The 17,578-nt window shown below is 49.1% G+C and overlaps 7 protein-coding genes across 7 annotated transcripts; 4 read left to right on the top strand and 3 right to left on the bottom strand.

The window, feature by feature from the left end:
• Positions 1-592: 592 nt before the first annotated feature.
• On the top strand, positions 593-1,572 carry HO173_003257 (uncharacterized protein; the record flags this gene model as incomplete). The annotated part of the gene is made up of 2 exons (XM_037305184.1): positions 593-597; positions 954-1,572. The coding sequence occupies 2 exons, from the start codon at positions 593-595 to the stop codon at positions 1,570-1,572; spliced, it is 624 nt and encodes a 207-aa protein (XP_037168049.1).
• Positions 1,573-4,380: 2,808 nt separating this feature from the next.
• Positions 4,381-4,638, top strand: HO173_003258 (uncharacterized protein; the record flags this gene model as incomplete). Its single annotated transcript, XM_037305185.1, has 1 exon — positions 4,381-4,638. The coding sequence occupies one exon, from the start codon at positions 4,381-4,383 to the stop codon at positions 4,636-4,638; it is 258 nt and encodes an 85-aa protein (XP_037168050.1).
• Positions 4,639-4,800: 162 nt separating this feature from the next.
• On the top strand, positions 4,801-5,343 carry HO173_003259 (uncharacterized protein; the record flags this gene model as incomplete). The annotated part of the gene is made up of 1 exon (XM_037305186.1): positions 4,801-5,343. One exon carries the CDS (start codon positions 4,801-4,803, stop codon positions 5,341-5,343), a length of 543 nt encoding a protein of 180 aa, XP_037168051.1.
• A 560-nt stretch (positions 5,344-5,903) lies between these two features.
• On the bottom strand, positions 5,904-6,756 carry HO173_003260 (uncharacterized protein; the record flags this gene model as incomplete). Its single annotated transcript, XM_037305187.1, has 3 exons — positions 5,904-6,430; positions 6,492-6,678; positions 6,709-6,756. 3 exons carry the CDS (start codon positions 6,754-6,756, stop codon positions 5,904-5,906), a joined length of 762 nt encoding a protein of 253 aa, XP_037168052.1.
• Positions 6,757-13,348: 6,592 nt separating this feature from the next.
• On the bottom strand, positions 13,349-13,882 carry HO173_003261 (uncharacterized protein; the record flags this gene model as incomplete). Its single annotated transcript, XM_037305188.1, has 1 exon — positions 13,349-13,882. One exon carries the CDS (start codon positions 13,880-13,882, stop codon positions 13,349-13,351), a length of 534 nt encoding a protein of 177 aa, XP_037168053.1.
• A 156-nt stretch (positions 13,883-14,038) lies between these two features.
• On the bottom strand, positions 14,039-14,281 carry HO173_003262 (uncharacterized protein; the record flags this gene model as incomplete). Its single annotated transcript, XM_037305189.1, has 1 exon — positions 14,039-14,281. One exon carries the CDS (start codon positions 14,279-14,281, stop codon positions 14,039-14,041), a length of 243 nt encoding a protein of 80 aa, XP_037168054.1.
• A 1,157-nt stretch (positions 14,282-15,438) lies between these two features.
• HO173_003263 (uncharacterized protein) lies at positions 15,439-17,213 on the top strand (the record flags this gene model as incomplete). The annotated part of the gene is made up of 3 exons (XM_037305190.1): positions 15,439-15,902; positions 15,953-16,704; positions 16,879-17,213. The coding sequence occupies 3 exons, from the start codon at positions 15,439-15,441 to the stop codon at positions 17,211-17,213; spliced, it is 1,551 nt and encodes a 516-aa protein (XP_037168055.1).
• Between the last annotated feature and the right edge of the window lie 365 nt (positions 17,214-17,578).

The following is a 17,578-nucleotide window of genomic DNA, read 5'->3' on the forward strand; positions in this document are numbered from 1 at the left end:
CCTGGATTCCTGGTAGCCGTGAGGTCTCCCCTTCTTCGGGCTAATTACCGAATCATACCCCAAAAGTATGAATCCTTACCGAATCATACCCCTACATTTTTTGGGGTATGAATTAGTAATTCGCCCCACCTTCTTCACAAGTAACATGTCTTCCTCCCCACCAGCCCATACTGAGGGGACTGATGAGGACGCGATCCTAAATTACAGAAGGTTAAATGAAGTAGTATAAGCGGAGATAAGACGGTGGCAATCATAGATATGGGGAAAATGTACACGACGGAAATCGCCCGTCCACCCCCTCCAGCTTAATATCACGCGTTGTGGTATTGGCGACGTTCTGTAGCGCAGTCATGAAGATCTCACCTTTTCAAACTTGGACGTGTCTGAAAACTCGTACAGGTCGAAGAACGGGGTGAGTGGATTCTTGCCATTTTTGCATACGAAGTTATTATTGTAAAATCTGTGGTTCGGAACCATTTCCGTGATGGGACATTTGTTTACATTCACCTCACCATGCTCCCAAACCCCACCTCACAGAGAAATCGCTACCCACTGTTGCTTCGAGAGCTTGACGGCGCCGATATACCTCAATATGGCGTAAGGTTACCCCAACCAGAGCAGGCTCTACTATCCTTCTGCTATACCCGTCAGCAATTTAGACTGAAGGCGCTGACGGAGCGTATTAGACCCTCACCAGGCCAACTATTGAAAAGGCTTCAATCCCAACACTCGTCTGCAGGGCGCGTTTCAGATCGGGACAACCCCGAAGTCAAAAAGATGCTCAAGAAGGACGACACAGGATGAATACCTAGGCATACAAAAGGGTAAGCATCGGTCAGGACTCAGGCTCGAGATCTCGCTGTGCGGATACGTACTCATAATGTTAACGCACTTTCTCGCTAGAAAAAGCAGAATGAACTTCAGCAACAGTCTCAAAAGCAACGGCTCGATAGCTTGTTGACTGGCTCCGGTTCGCTCACTCCCAAACATGATTCCTCTGGCCTCTCTCCTTCTCGAAAGACTCAAGCCTCGAGCGTCCTTTCAGAATCGTCGTATAAGACTGCTCCTCTCCCACCGGGTGTCTACGCCAATAAAGCCTCTGCACGCGCCTACACACAGCCCCCAATGGCGTCTTCGCGCTCTCTCCATCCTATTTCCCCAATCACGTACAAGAATCGATTCTCGAACATGACCGCATCTCCGCCATGTCTTCCTTCTTCTACGCGAATGAGTCCGTCGCCCATAGCCTCACCTGGCTCGAACAGACCTCAAGCTACCTGGCTTTCATCGATCGACGACACACGCGACGATGAGAACGGTGGGAAATTCTTGGTCCTCAGTCAGACTGCATTTCAACTGGGTCAATCTAATACCACATTTTCAGAGGCTGAAGAGAAACAGAGGATTGTACATGCAAAGGATGATGGAATATGTATTGATGATCTTGATGAGGGGTCCGTACCTGCGGTGCCCAAACCAGAAGGGCATCGAGGGTCTCAGAATCCGGGCGGCGGTTATTGCAAGAAGTGTCGAAGATCAGAGCGAGACAAGAGAGGCTCGAAAGAAGCGTAGGCAGGAGAGGGCGAAGACGGGACCGGGGCGTTGTCAGATGGATGACGGAGTGAAGCTGCGAAAAGAGGTGGAACGCTGGACGCTGGGTCCAGTGGACGGCAAAGGGCACTGGCGCCGTAGCGGTAACCGAATCCCATTGATGGGCATATACGACTTGTGGAACGTCGAAGGTACTCCCTGAAAAGGATACCTACAACAATCTCCGCTCAAAACAATTGCTGTGCTGCCCTGCCGCTTCCAATAGTGACTTCTACCACACTCTTTGTGACAGCCTCCAGTTTTCATTTACACCCTACGACCCTGAAAAGGAAAGAGGAATTTCGATCAAGGGTCGCAACTGGACATGTAGGCCCGCCCTCATGGCCCTCTCTGGACTTCAACAAGAGTCCGTCAAGAGCTCTTCGTACCCCCATCTTATGATCTTAGCCATGATTAGGCCAAGATTTTTTGAACAACCCTACGATTGCAGAGAGAAGAGATTCATAGCAATGTCAGTAATGCAACAATACCGGCAATGCCAGCAATGCCCATAAAGTCAAACGGCAACCCTTCTTGAACATCCTCTCAACCTTGACATTCCTCGCGACCACACCTGCTTCGTGGCATATCGATTACGAATCCATCTTTCTTGCCTACGGAATCCCGCCAGTTTCATCGATCGTCTCAATTTGCTGCATTGCGCATTCATCAGTTGCCGTGTCCTGTAAAGGTGTGGGGGCTGCTGTCTTGATATAGCCATGCTTGCGACGATCGAGCTTCTCGTTTTCCACCACCAGCTCCCTCTCGTTTGGAGATTTGTTACGCGCCGGCATCACAAGCTGATATGCATCGATTGCCGTAAGCACTGCTGCTTCTAAACAAGAAGGGAACTGATAATCACCCCCTTATCTTCGAAGCTAGCCACCTAAGCTTCCTGCTGAGCGATCCTACCGTCCTAAACGCTTTGTTAGCTGATAGACGACTTGAAGACAATCTACACGCGGCCGAGCTTCGTAATCGCCACTACATACTTCTGGGTCGAGTAAGTTTCTATATTTGACTTGCCCTGAAAAGCAGTAGTCTTGGGCATGGCGAGAGACTTGCTTGCTTGATTACTCAAAGAAGATCTAGGAACCGAAGCAGTCAAATAACAGCTACACCGAATCTGGATCGAAAGCTGGTACGATGATTACATCATGGAGAAAGGGGGTTGTTGTTGAATCTATGGACAAATGCAGGCTCGAAGAGTGGGTCCAGACATAAATCAGCACGCCGGTAGCAGCAGCCTGCCGTGATCTAATGTTCGAATAGCTTTTTTCGAGCCCTTCACCAAGCCATCTCCGTCTAGCGTACCTTCTTCGGGTCAGTCGCCGCCTTCTTCGAGTGTTCCTCTTCCTCTTCCTCTTCCTCTTCTTCGTCAGCATCGCTTAAGGTCACTGCGGGCAGCATGGGCTGGCAAGAGGTGGAGCTACATTATGGTCCCGCCTTAGCACTGCAATCATCTATGAACATGTGCTCTGGGTCGTAATTATCACAGGGGTTGCTACTATTGTGGCACGGGGAAGATCTGGATATGGTATGTTGTAAAGCTTTTTCGGATGCCATGAAACAAATGCCAGGATATGGCATGCCACAGCACCGATGCTAGCATTTGGCATAATGTGTGACGATTCCCCGCCTCTTCGTCCTTGCTCCTGCATCTACCCCTACACCCACCGGCCCTTCCTCTTTCTTTGAGTCTCCGCCGTTCTTCCTTGAAACTTCCCCGCCCTTGCTTGTATCGTCCCATCCTGACAAATTTGACCAAGCGGAAGGGAGTGTGACGACCATACTCTTCGTATCTGATCGGAGTCACTGATCACCCCGGGCAAATCCGTGAAGGATAGATTGGGCAACTCGGGGCTAGAGATGTCGAAACGGATGATATTCGGGGAAAGCCTGACTTGTTGCTGCTCGTTCGGGTTCGGGTTGCTTGGGCGGTGCCTCTCTCATGGGCTACCTGGGTTCAAGGTAGCTGGCTGAGCTAAATGGATGACATGTTCGACCTCATCCTTGGACGTCAGAGTGGCAAAATGAAACTCTTCGCTCTCCTGAAGGGTTCACGGTCCTAGTGGCCGAGCACGTGTAGCACCCTCGAATTTGTTGGAGTCCTTCGCGCAGACTCTACCGGGGATAAGGTTGCCTTCGTAAATGTACTTCTTGTGAAGTGACACCTTACATGTCCACGGCTCTTCCGGATCAGTGCTCTCGCAAAGATTTATCTCCAAGGGACATCTTGTGCAGGTACCAGCTCCGCAGAGAACCTTGATTCCGCTGATTCCTTCGACTAGCGAACCTTTGCCAGCGCTTTGGTCTCCTACACAGACGATGTGAGGTAATAACAAGATCAAGTACTCGACTCCAAGATGACGGAGCTCCTAGATGGCTTGCACCAGTTTCTTGACGCCTTGCCCGAGGACTTGAAAACCTCCCTCAGCGGCTTCGGTCACACCAGTTGGAATGCTGGCAGCCTGTACGCTCTGAGCGTTGACGATGGTGACACGATCTATGGAATGGGTCAGTTACTTCAGAGCATTACCTAAAAACGGATTGTGACTTACCAATCCTCTTGTGCTCACGGTTCGTCCGGTAGTTTTCGATTCTGCTAGCAAGAGTCAGTCATAAGTAGGACATAAGAGGTAGGACATGGAGGGGAGCACTAAAGTATACTTACTTTGCGATGAGGTGTATATATTTAGAGTGGCGAGGTGGTTGCAGTTCTAATACTCCATTGAACGCGGCCCAAGAGTTCGGCGTTCCTCACGAATCCGTGGCAAACTCATTGTAGCCATGTACTCACGTAGATCCCTCTCTTCCTCAGACAAGGATGGCAATTCTACCGCAAGCTCGTCATCTGATATTTCGATCCTTGTCCATATTCCAGAAGATGAACGGCCTCATGCGTCTCTTCAACCCGGTGTCATCCACCGGGCTCCACCATCTCCCCAGCATAATCATGCCAACGGGCAAAACCACACCTTCATAAGCCCAGCATCCAGCATTGACCTGGGCATCATCATCGACCTGATGCATATCACTGAGTGTTGAGATTTGTCCACATCAAAGGATAGTGATCACAAACTCGACCTCCTGTCCGAAGAAAACTTCGGATCATGGTTCGTCAACATTCGTGCAGAGCTTCGTTCAAAGAAGCTTTGGAAATACACACAAACACCGTTCGAGTCTGAAGACTCTACAGTCACTACGGCAATGGCCAGTTCAGAGAAGGACACAGAGATATCTCCCCCAATTATCAAGAAACATGAGAAGGCAATGAAGGACTGGGAAGAGAAATCCCAGGAAGCAGCCGATCTTATGACTCCAACGATCAGTCCAGGTGTTCAACAGAAGCTTACGGAGGCCGAATTCAATGACGGCTACCTCATGCTCACAAGACTTCGAACCATACTCCAGCCCACGGGATTCTCCGAGTTCATGCGTCTCTCAAAAGAGTACTACACGCTTCAATTCAAAGCATTCAAAACAATACCCGAGTATCTTACTCACATCAAGGTTCTCGAAGAGAAAATCGATGCCACAAAGGTCACACTCGATACGAACAACCGTACGATTCTCTGTCTCTCCATATCATTACCACAAGAGTACCAGTATCTCATTCAAATTTGGGCTGTTACGCCCTCAATCACGGCTGAAAAAGCACGCCAAATGGTTCTCGAAGCCAATCGTCAACACAAACAAGGCCACTCAAAGAGAGAAATGCGAGCACTGTGGATTCGGTCATCGCAGCGATAACTGTTATATTGAACACCCACAATTAGCTCCGGATTGGTTCAAAGAACTAATGAAAGAACAAGCAAAACGCAAAGGAAAGAGTGCAGAACAGGCACGAAAGTTCCAGGCCAAATTGGCTATGACTTCGAGGGGTAATGACTTCGAAGATCATTCAAGCACACACATTTCGGCTTAGCCATTCTGCAGCATGGGGGTGGCCAGATGCTGCATCATGGGGGTGTGTTGAGATTTGCTGCAGCACCTGTGTTGTAGCTACCCCTCAAGGTGGCAAATTAGCATGGGCTTCACATGGTATATAAGTAGCCTACATACCATTCCATAGTTAATCAATCAATCCTTCATACATTTCCGACACTGAGGTTGTAGTCGGCGCCGGCTGGCTTGTAGGGCACGGATGGAGTGTTCCCCTCAGATGGTGAGGACTGGAAAGGATCTCAGATGCTGTCGGACTGTGGTGGTATGTTTTGAGGATGTCGATATCTGCTGTGAGAACCTGCAACTGATAGGCCCGTGAACTTGAGGGCTAAAGGGTCAAAGTATTTCATCATCGAGTTAAGGTATCACCCCGGGATCTCCTCTTGAGGCGGCAGTGAGTGCAGGATGCCGCTGCAGTGGAAAGGTTCGGTATCGTTGCCTGAGCCGCTGAACTGGTGATAGTGAACACCGCGCTTAGGAAACGTCGGCGAGGTTGGTGAACATGGCTTTTTCTTTCGCGGCAGCGGTAGCTCGATGTCAACGCGATTCACGCCCGGTGTGCCTGGTGGTGAGCGTGGTTCTTGAGGAGGTTGCTCACGGAGGTTGCCCCGAGTATATCCTGCCATTGTGCGACGTCCTACACGTGGGATTCGTACGGCTTGAGGAGTAGTCTTATAGAGCGTGTCGAGTCTCTTGCACAGAACTTTGGTAGGCATGGCATTGAGGTGAGATTCGAATACTTTTGGCCAACGGGCTCTATTTGCTTCACGTTCGAAGTCAAGTTTCAGAGTCTGAAAACGGTCATGGTGATCGATGCTGTCGGTGAAAAAGTATTCCTTGCCAGGTTCGCACCGACCCATAAGATCCATCTCGAAAAGGTCGTGCAAGTAAGCTGTTACAAAGCATCAGTATTTCAGTTACAGAATCTGAGCTGCCAGACTAAGAAGACTTACCACAAGTGCCTTTCCAGTGCTTACCGAGCGTCTTCGCACCACCTCCTTGAACGAGTCTTGAGTCCCAAGCCTTAGGCTTTTCATACGCTTCGAGCTGGCTGAAAATGCCATACAGAGTGCTCTTGGCTTGCAGAGTCAACTGATGTTTTTCCAAAGAAGTTTGCGATATGTAGCAGAAGGTTTGTGCCTAAAAAATTGTTAAAGTGCAACAGCTTACCGTGGGGTACGTATATACATACTTCTTCCTCGTCGTCGCATTACGCATGGTAATTCCGGTGTATGGTCATTTGTCACTGGGTGGTATGACCCGCCTGAACGACAACGTCGGTCGGTTTCTTGGAGCCAGTCAACACGTCAAGAAACCGGACTTTCCATGACATTGGTCTGAGAATCCCCAGCCTCTTTCTCTTCAGGACGTGTTCTGCGTTACCGTCCAGCGCCAAACAGATCTATGGGTCCGGCGCCCTTGGTTGAGAGACTTTTCCAAATCTTCTGACCTTGACGACATCTCGTTTGTTGGTTTGCTAATAAAGATGAGTAAATTGTAGCTGAGGCTTAGCAAAGAGATGGCAAAGTATTTGCAACATGTATCTGATTTTCCTTCATCGATCGATCAATTCGAAGTAGAGTCCCGAAAATCAGAACAAGAGACATAGCATAGGCGAATTGAGAGCAAGAAACCCACTCGCCTTGACGAGATCGTGACGCGTAATTGCGCTTTTGAAATCTAAGTTTTCAAACTTGGATCCCAGTTGACATGAGAGGGTGGAAGTGTCCGACACGTTTGCAATCCAGGTCAAGCCTCCTTCATTCTTTCACCTTCTAGAAAACTCCGGCCGAGGTATAAGAGAGAATAATAGGCGCTCAGATGCTTCATACATGGCTCAAGGTTGCTCGCATCAGCTCCGTAAAGCTTCAAAGTAAGAAGCTGATGGTGGAGCAGATTGGAAGACTTGATGCTTGATGCTGTAATATCCTTGACATTCCAGAATCATTATTAGGAGAGACATGCAGTAAGAGAACGGTGTAAGGACTGAGCTGTGGACAGAAGTCAGTCCGGAGAGTTTGAGAGTTTTAATTATTTGGGTATGCGCTCGGGAAGCCTTCACACCGCGGTAGTGAAAACCGCATGTACATTACGCAACCTGTAGAGATTCACGCTTCTTGTCCAAAAAAAGAGAGGGCTCGACGGACAAGGGGATACTCCCACCTGATTGACTGAAAAATTCTCGCTCCAGTGGGACTGGGGGCTAGTGAGGATGAGAATGACAATTTTCCCTTCTTTGTCGCTCCTCTCTCGTCGCATACGAAGGACTTGGTTGTTATCTCTTCATCCATAACCAAGTGAAGCATTTCGCTTAGCAAGAGACTTTAAACCATTCTTGACTCGATGCTTCTACCTGTCATAGGGCCTGTAACATCAACAAAGGAGTGAGTGCACACCGTAACAGGAAGTCAGTGAAAAATGAAAACTTAGAGAGAGAAACAAGTCGAAAGGTTCGATATTTGTATGCATCAAAGAATGTGCTAGGGAATCATTCACACGGCGACAGTGAAGACTGCGGATTCTGTGGAGATTCATATAGCTGAGGTACGTGGGAGTTCTTTGAGCAGAAGAAAAGCATCAACACGATGGTGCGCTGAGTGTCTTTCTTGAAACACTTGATGCTGCAATCTGTCGTAGGGCTTGTAACATCATGAAAACGTACGTCCCAAAGAATGTAGCAGGTAGTTGATGGGAGATGGGGAATATATAGAGAGAATGGATCCAGAAGGTTCGTGATATCTAAGGTTCAGAGAATGCGCCAGAGAATCATTCACAAAATAGCAGTGAAGATTGCTTAGTGACTGCGCGTTCTTTGGAGATTCACGCAGCTAAAGTACGTGAAGAAAAGCATTAACACGAATTGAGTCCCTTTTCTTGAAAGACTTTATGCTGCTCATTGTCACAGTGCCTGTGACATGAGCATAGAATCGCTTGCATGCCGTAGCAGGAAGTCAATGAAAGAGGGAGAACGTAGAGAGAGAAACAAGTCGGAATTTGCGAGATCTGTAAGCATTAGAGAAGACGCTAGGGAATCCTTCACATAGCTGCAGTGAAGACGGTTTAGTGACCACGGGTTCTGTAGAGATTCACGCAGCTGAAGTACGTGAAGGCCGCCTAAGCAGAAGAAAAGCATCAATACGAACTGAGTCCCTTTCTTGAAAGACGTGATGCTGTTGCCTGTCACAACGCCTGTAACATCAGCATGGAATTGGTTGCATAACGTAGCAGGAAGTCGACGAAAGATGGAGAATGTATAAAGAGGAAGAATTCGGGAGGTTGGTGATGTTTAAATGTCAGTGAATGCGCTAGAAAAGCCTTCACATGGCAGCAGTAAAGACTGCATGGTGATCACGGAAATTTTGGAATTCACAACTTGCCTGAGCAGGAGATGAGCGCGTTGCTGATTTCTCGCCGTATATATCTTGCAATTGCAGTCGGAGGTAGGCCGTGCTCGGATAAAAGCGAAGCGCTGACCTGGTCACCTGGAATGGTGCTATACATTTTGCAGATGCATTTAGAGGCTAGTGATACTCGAGAGAAAGAGAAGCATCTGTTAGAATTTCAGGTATGTGATGTGTAGAACGGACGGATTAATTCTCCAAAACCTCTCCGGGGCCAGGTCCTAAATACAGTACAAAATCAGGCCAAAAACATGGTGGCTGGGATGCGCGGGGGCCACATTTCGACAGCATCAACTTAAGATGGTGGTAGAGCTCGTGTGACCTACAGCCAGATGTGTCGCCTGGAATACATCAAACAAATCTACCACGGGACGTTCGATGTTAAACACCTCAACAAGCTATCCAATAGCTTCATTAACCGCCTCGCTGGCGGCGATGAGGAGACCAAGAGACTTAAGAAACTTCTTCGATGCTTCGAGGTCTATAGCCAGATCATATGTTTCTTTACCCATGAAACAGTTGCCCTACCCCTTCAAGAAGCCCTATCGGACTACCGCTGCTACATTTCTGACCTGTCAACTACCTACACCTTCCAATCGGTACGCCATTTCCACGAGATCTTCGTTTATGGTAGGATTCAGCTTTGTCAAGACGATGCCCATGCATAGCGAACACCCGACAATCACTTAGAAAATCGAATCCTGAGACAGCGACCCCCGCCGACCCAACCGGGAGCCTACCCACCATACAATTCACGCCCGAGCCAGGCTCTACCCCAGGCATATCGTGGTGCTACTCCCACACCTTCTCACCAAAATACCCAAAACCCTCAACCGTTCTACTGCAATCGGTTCAATCGCAATAAACCCTACAACCCTCGGGGCTATCGCTACCTACACATGTGTAACGTATATGGCCAATCACATCCTGCCACCAGCTGCACCAACGGAGCCTCCGCCAACACCACCCCGCTGGGTGCAAGGCCCCCCTCCCACCCCTCGGCCGTGACTGGTACCGAGGGGCCTTGAGTCGATAGCCGAGTCATTCCCGTACATGCTCACCTCGCTGAGTAAGCCCCTACTAAAAAGACGTAGCCCACTAAAGGAAGACGGCTGGAAGAAATGGCTCAAGGATCACCCCGACCAGGTATTCGCTAATACCTTACTCGCAATCATCGCCCGCGGCGTCAAAATAGGCTATCAAGGCCCCAGTCAGTTACTGTTAAGTAAACCCCACCATAAGTGTGTGCTGTGCCTCTCCCTCACTAGCCCCCAGTCAAGCTGTGGCGACTAGTGCTGTCTCGCTAAACGTCCCACGAAAACTACACGCACAAATGAGTTCTAAATGATGATTGGCTGGGTCCTAAGGCCCAGTAGCACGTAGATAGCGGTCCACTATGCAGCTTAGCCTTAGGAAAACTCCTAAAACAGATAGCCCACATCTGACGGGAACCTGTCAGCTCTGAGCTGTATAAGGACGCTGGAGGCGACGTGATGCGGCGAGGATGTAGGCCGGGTGTGTTTCGATGTACAAGCGGTATGAGTCAGACTTCCAACGGCCAAGTAGTTGAATCTTATCGTCGGTTAGGCCGGCGTCCTTCGCGGAGGTAGCGGCCCCCCTGCGGAAAGAGTGTCCTGAGTAGTGACCCGGGTAACCGAGTGTGTGTAGAGTGCTACGTAGTGTAGCGGTGACGTACTATCTTGTAAAGGCCTTGCCCGGATTGAATAGCGGCGATGAACCACTGGTAGGGAAGCGAGTGAACAAGTTTCGTAGCGAACGAATAGGGTAGGCGTCATTATTTGCAGCGGCAATGGATAGCGTGATCCCCCTTCTGAATGGGTCCGTCTTCGAGGACGGTAGCGACAGCTCCATATGGTGGCTATGTAGCGTAATCGAACGTCTTGTGATATGCCATCGTCCGAAGTCGCTATCCTCGGATTCAGCTTGGGACCATGTGAATTCGCCCACACGAAGGAATGTCGTAAATGCGAGGCAAAAGGAAGTATGTAGGGTGGCTCCCTCCAGGGAAGTTTTATCGAATTGGGTAAGGATGTGGAGCAGTAGGTCTCGTGTGATTGGACGGCGTTCTTTGGTATCGGCCTCATCACGTAGTCTGCGAATACCGGCGATCACCCGCTGTAATAGTGGGTGGTGGAAGACCTCGAATCCCATGTCCACATGGGCTGACCGGACGCCTATAAGGTAGGCCTTGATGGATTTAACCTGAACGTGACGGTCGGCTAGACGTGCTATCCAGCCGGTAAGTGACTGAATAGTGGCGGGAAACGCGGTAGTCCTTGATAGGGCATAAAACTCGGTGTAGGAGGCCTTCGCCGTTTGATAGCTACTTCTCGTCTTATTGGCTAGACCTTATTAGAGGTATCTCGCGGCATTGCGGTCCAGAGGAGTCTCCTTGTACCATGACTCAGGTGGATCGCGGCTTAATGATTCCTGCGTAGGCTGAGAGCGCTCAGCTGTGGATGTAAGTCAGCAATTTTGTCAAATTTGAAGCGAGAGAGTAAGTCGGCTAAAGCATTTCACTTGGTAGGGATCCAAATCACATTGCAAACGATATCGTATCGAGCGAATAGCATGACTATTTGCCTGAGCGGTGTCATAGCCGGCCCACGCATAGAACTACTACTAATACCCTCGACGACGGCGCCGTTATCACAGTAAAGCGTAAGGTGTGATTGGTGTAAGCGGGGTAGCCATCTGCGGATGGCCATAAGGACGGTAAGCATCTCTTTGAATTGGATGTCCTTCTTGCGGTAGCGGGTAGCGAAGTGCATACTAAACGTATCGTCTAGTTCAGGACGAGTGGCGATATCCTCGAGGATATACCCTCCCATTTCATGCTTACCGAAGCGTCTGTCCCATGAATAGTGACGGCGTGCTGCTGTGCGGCGGAGTAGTCGTATCCCGTTCCACCTGGATAGGAAGGTGTCCCACCAGCGTAGGTCCGCTGCGATTGCGGCGGTGATATGGTAATATCCTTGTTTTTTGGATAGTGCGGAGTAGAGCCTTCTCAGAAAAGCCCTATTAGGGATTACCACTTTGGCGGAGAAGGATAGCAGACCTACCGCTGACTCAAGCTCGTCATGGGGGATGCTCCGCCTATTTAGGAGGGCTTTTACCGACTTTCTCGCCCTTTCCAGCTTGTCGGGAGGGAGCCTGATCTCTATCTTCTCGCTATCGAACTGAATTCCTAAAAATTCGACCCGAGTACCTTTCTTATCCTTGGTGTGATTCACCTTTAGGTCACAGTCATCGCAGACGGTATTAAAGTCGTCGCTAAATTGGGCTGCGTCGCCGTTGGGCGGAAGGATAGCGAAGAAGTCGTCTAGGTAGTGGAAAACGATGCTCTAGAATAGGACGGCAACGAGTACCCAATGAAGGGTCTTAGCGAATAGATCGAAAATGAAGGGTGCGGTGCGTAGGCCGAATGGTAAGAATCTATTAATGTAGTAGAAGCTGTCCCAAAAGAAACCCAGTAGCCAAAAGTCCGACTCGGCTATGGGGATGTGTCTGAATGCGTCGGCGAGGTCTCGTTTGATTATGATTGCACCCTCGCCCTGGGCGAGTAGGGTATCGATAGCATCGTCTAGTATGGTGTACTCGAGTGCTCCGTAGGCCTCGTGAATGTAGTGGTTGACGGAGTGTAGCCGTGGGAAGGAAAGATCGTGAATCCTTCTCCAGCCGCCGTTATGCTTCGGGATAAGGCCTAATGGGGACGAAATGAAGTGTTTCGAGGGTTTCATGTCTAGCCTTGTTAGGCGGCCGTTATCCTCCTGCTTTTGAAGGTCTTTGGATAGTATTTCGGGTGCTGCAGCGGTACTTGGGTGGGGTTTACTTAACAGTAACTGACTGGGGCCTTGGTAGTCTATTTTAACGCCGCGGGCGATGATTGCGAGTAAGGTAATGACGAATACCTGGTCGGGGTGATCCTTGAGCCATTTCTTCCAGCCGTCTTCCTTTAGTGGGCTACGTCTTTTTAGTAGGGGCTTACTCAGCGAGGTAAGCATGTACGGGAATGACTCGGCTATCGACTCAAGGCCCCTCGGTATTAGTTATAGCCGAGGGGTGGGAGGGGGCCTTACACCCAGCGGGGTGGTGTTGGCGGAGGCTCCGTTGGTGCAGCTGGTGGCAGGATGTGATTGGCCATATACGTTACACATGTGTAGGTAGCGATAGCCCCGAGCGTTGCAGGGTTTATTGCGATTGAACCGATTGCAGTAGAACGGTTGAGGGTTTTAGATATTTTGGTGAGAAGGTGTGGGAGTAGCACCACGATATGCCTGGGGTAAAGCCTAACTTAGGCGTGAATTGTATGGTGGGTAGGCTCCCGGTTGGGTCGGCGGGGGTCGCTGTCTCAGGATTCGATTTTCTAAGTGATTGTCGGGTGTTCGCTATGCATGGGCATCGTCTTGACAAAGCTGAATCCTACCATAAACGAAGATCTCGTGGAAATGGCGTACCGATTGGAAGGTATAGGTAGTTGATAGGTCAGAAATGTAGCAGCGGTAGTCCGATAGGGCTTCTTGAAGGGGTAGGGCAACTGTTTTATGGGCAAAGAAACATATGATTTGGCTATAGACCTCGAAGCATCGAAGCAGCTCCTTGAGTCTCTTGGTCTCCTCATCGCCGCCAGCGAGGCGGTTAATGAAGCTATTGGATAGCTTGTTGAGGTGTTTAACATCGAACGTCCCATGGTAGATTTGTTTGATGTATTTCAGGTCCACCGCTTTGAAACGAAGAAGAAGGGGGGTTATTATAGGGTTATTACCTTGATGTAAGAAGGAGCGACGTGGCACTGCTTCCGTCTCAGACGGTGTTGGCGTTCTCTGCTGCGGCAGGGCCAAAGTTGGCTGTGGGGCCTGGAGAGGTATAGGTGACGGCTGGGGAGGTGGAGCGAATAGGAACGGCTGATGGGCCGGTGGCATGGGGGCTTGGGGTACGGGCTGGTGTATGGTAGGGGTAGTCGACTGGCGACGGGTACGGATCTCATTGACCTCGCTTTATATACGGGCGAGTTCGTCACGGTCCTAAAGTATATTGTTTTCGTCGGCCTATTTCCGTTCGAGTTCCTGACGGGCGAATTATAGCTGAACGGTGTAGGGATTAAGGACCGGGTCTAACGAGGTGGGTGGGCCCATTGGAGGACCTGGCTGATGAGCAGAAGATATAGCGAGAATAGAAGGGGGTAAGGGTCCATCAGAGGGCCCTCTTATGGGCTTTATGGGTCCCATGGGCGGTTCTTGTGGAGGTGGTGGTCTGGTGGCGGCAGCCTGACGTGCAGCTATGGCCTTTGCGGTAGGCTTGCGAGGACGCTTGGGGGCCATTGGTAGTGGCTGACCGGTAATGGTGTAGGTAGAAGAATAATGTGTTTCTTAAATGAAAATTGCTTTCGTCCGATGTCTGGAAAGAGAAAAAGATTAAAAAACCTCTTCTTGCGACGAGAGGAACACCGCCTATTCAAGGCTCTTCCAACATGGCAATCTCGGCTATCCTGCCATAAGTGTGCTGTGCCTCTCCCTCACTAGCCCCCAGTCAAGCTGTGGCGAGAAAACATGGTGGCTGGGATGCGCGGGGGCCACATTTCGACAGCATCAACTTAAGATGGTGGTAGAGCTCGTGTGACCTACAGCTAGATGTGTCCTGCGGTATTAGCAGTAAACAGGTGGTGTCTGCAGGTATCGACTTTAAAGCGCGCTGAAATCTGTATTGATGCGTAATCGAGCAAGCTTACAGTAACTGTCCGAAAGAGAGGAAGTTTGCAGCGCCGATTAGCGAAGTAATGAAAGTACGAAAGTAGGCTGCTTGAGATATGGAACAATTCGGACTAGGGATGTGGCTTTGTCAGCTGACACGTGACGTCGGGTCAGACCTACTTAGTGCTCGCAAACAGTGAGGCCATACAGAAATGACGCATGCACAAGTAGATATGTAGATATATGATTGGGCATATCCAACACCGGGGCAGCTAAGACCTTTCTGGGCATGCAAATAGCCCAGAAAGGCCCCCCAGCGCTAGAAAAACTCCCATGTCTGAGCGACATTCCCTGGAGTGAAAATGAAGCTATATATAGGTGTGGGTGGGAGGGAGAACAAGAGAACAATTCGAATGAAGAGCCCACTACTGGTGCAGTGGCCATACAAACAGTACTCGCCATGGCCACCTGTCTCCCTACTATCGCATATCGCATAATGATGGAACGGTTGATCAAACAACCACCAACGCTATGGCCTCATAATAATGGCAACTTATCTTCGGACAGTCGCCCCTCCGACAGTCCCCCGTCTACTAATGTGGCTACCGGCTATCCGATAAACACCGAGAGGCAACGAATTTCGCCCTATGTTGCCGGGGTCTCGGCGTTTATCGGGTATATAATTTAATTTTTTTTTTTTCTCTTTTCATTTTTCTGTTTGCGACAACCCCACCTGTCTATCTCTTTCGTACGATATTCTACTTTCTACTTAGAGGATCTTATGTACAATGCCTCTTCATGGTGCTGGCGGTCGTCCATCTAAAGAATCAGAAGAGTATAAAGATGAGATTCTTGATCAAGTTCATACAAAGCAATGGAAACAGCAGGAGATTGTTACCTGGCTGGCAGATAACAAAGATCTAAAGATCAATGCTCGTACGCTCCAACGTCGATTAAAAGAATGGAGATCTCACCAGCAAGATCGTACGGAAGACTCCGAGCAATTACGAAATCGGATTCAGTACTTGTTCTGGCTGAAGGCTGAAGGCTTTCAAGTCACACCTCGAGGCCTCATACGAATCAGAAAAGAGCTCGGCTTCAAGCGACTAGAACAGAGTCAAGAAAAGAGAGAGCATATGGATGAAGTCGTACGAAGGTTGATTGAGCAGAAGCTTGGCAAGAATGTAATTCAGAGCTACGGACGAGGGCAATTGGTGGAGCATTTCCGGAAACTAGGACATCCAGTTGCAAGGTACTCTTCGTACGAATTCAATTATCTCCATGCATGCTAAAGTATCTTAGAGATCGTCTCTTTGCCCAGTATCGTACGATTCTTCCCGATGCTGTTGATCGACGACTTCGGGATGTGCAGCGGAAGAGAGGTGAATACGTCGGTCCTGGTCCAAATCTGGTATGGTCTGTGGATGGTCATGATAAGCTTTCAGAGTATGGCATCGAGATCTACGGCGGGATAGACGACCATGCCCGGTATATCCCATGGCTTACTGTGGATGTTACCAATCGTACGGCTATTAGTGTTCTACGAGGATTTCTAGACTGCATTTCCGTGCTTGGACAACAGCCTCGATTCGTACGATCCGAGCGTGGGGGCGAGACTGTTCTAATGGCGCAGGCGCATCTTACTCTGCAACAGGCATACGATCCGGAAATGGCTTTTCAAGAGCGTTACATGTACGGGACAAGTACTTCCAACCAACGAATTGAGTCTTGGTCGGCTCAACTAACTAAATGCCTTCTTGAAAAGTGGATAAGCTTCTTTGGTACGCTTAGAGGAACTGGAAAGTATTCCAAAGACGTTCTGGCCGATCGAGTTGCAATCCTTGCAATCTACTTTCCTACTATTCGTACGGAAGTCACACACTTCGTGGATAATTGGAACACACATACAATACGCAAGCAGCCTCATCGTCCGAAGTCCGTGCAGGGAAAGCCATACACCCTCTTCTATCATCCTGCAGATGGTATTAGAAATTATGGACTTGGTTTACATGAACCAACTCTTACGCAACTACGTCGTGACGTAGGAGACTGGGGTAAGTCAGCGCATCTTTTCTTTCTACGAACATGGCGTTCTTGATATGACGAATCTCTACTTCGTACGAAGATGAGATTTGTCGTATCAAGAACGCCATGCATAAATCTTACTCAAATCCATTCTTCGTACGAAGAACGCTATGCATTAGTTTAATACTAATCAAGCCCATTAGATCCAGACGAGTATCTTCCATCCTTTACACTCGGATGGTGTAATGCTTTTCTCCGTCATCGAGGATTTGATCCGTACTCACCGCCCGCTATTCCCCCACATGAGTGTCAATCGCCGTGGCTAGATCATTATCTAGCTCTTCGTACGGCAGTAAGTAATTACGAGATCGAAGGACATGAACCTCGACTTGGATTAGTTCCAAGACCGGAGGGTGCATTACAGTGGGCTGGACCAGATCCACGACCATTAGAAGGCGTACGAGAATTGGACTTCCAAGGAGATGGTGCAGATGAAGGTTTTGCGAACTGGCGACAAGAAGTCGGTAATATCCTGTAGATATGAAGGAAAGTAGAAGCAGCAGAAGCAGCAGCGGCGACGGCAGAAGTAAGTCAAACACGATCTATCTACACATTGTACGATGTTGACTATTAGTAGATAAATCTTCGTACGAAAGGGATAGATTGGTCCAGAGTATCTTTCAACAAGAGACTTCAGCATGTTCAGATCTCAACATCTTTTATAGATAGTTTGTCTAGGATAGCTAATTATTGTCATGGCTAAATAGCTGCAGTAACTTTTTTCGTACGAAGTGACTGTAGGTAACTGCAATGGTAATGGCTAAGTGGCTGCAGTGGCCTTAGTGATTACATTAAACTTGGTGACTGATAGCTACGAGTGTCTAAATGACTTCATACGGACAT

This window comes from Letharia columbiana (assembly GCF_014066305.1).
Source record: "Letharia columbiana isolate WasteWater2 chromosome Unknown Sc0000007_s0, whole genome shotgun sequence".
NCBI lineage: Eukaryota > Fungi > Ascomycota > Lecanoromycetes > Lecanorales > Parmeliaceae > Letharia > Letharia columbiana.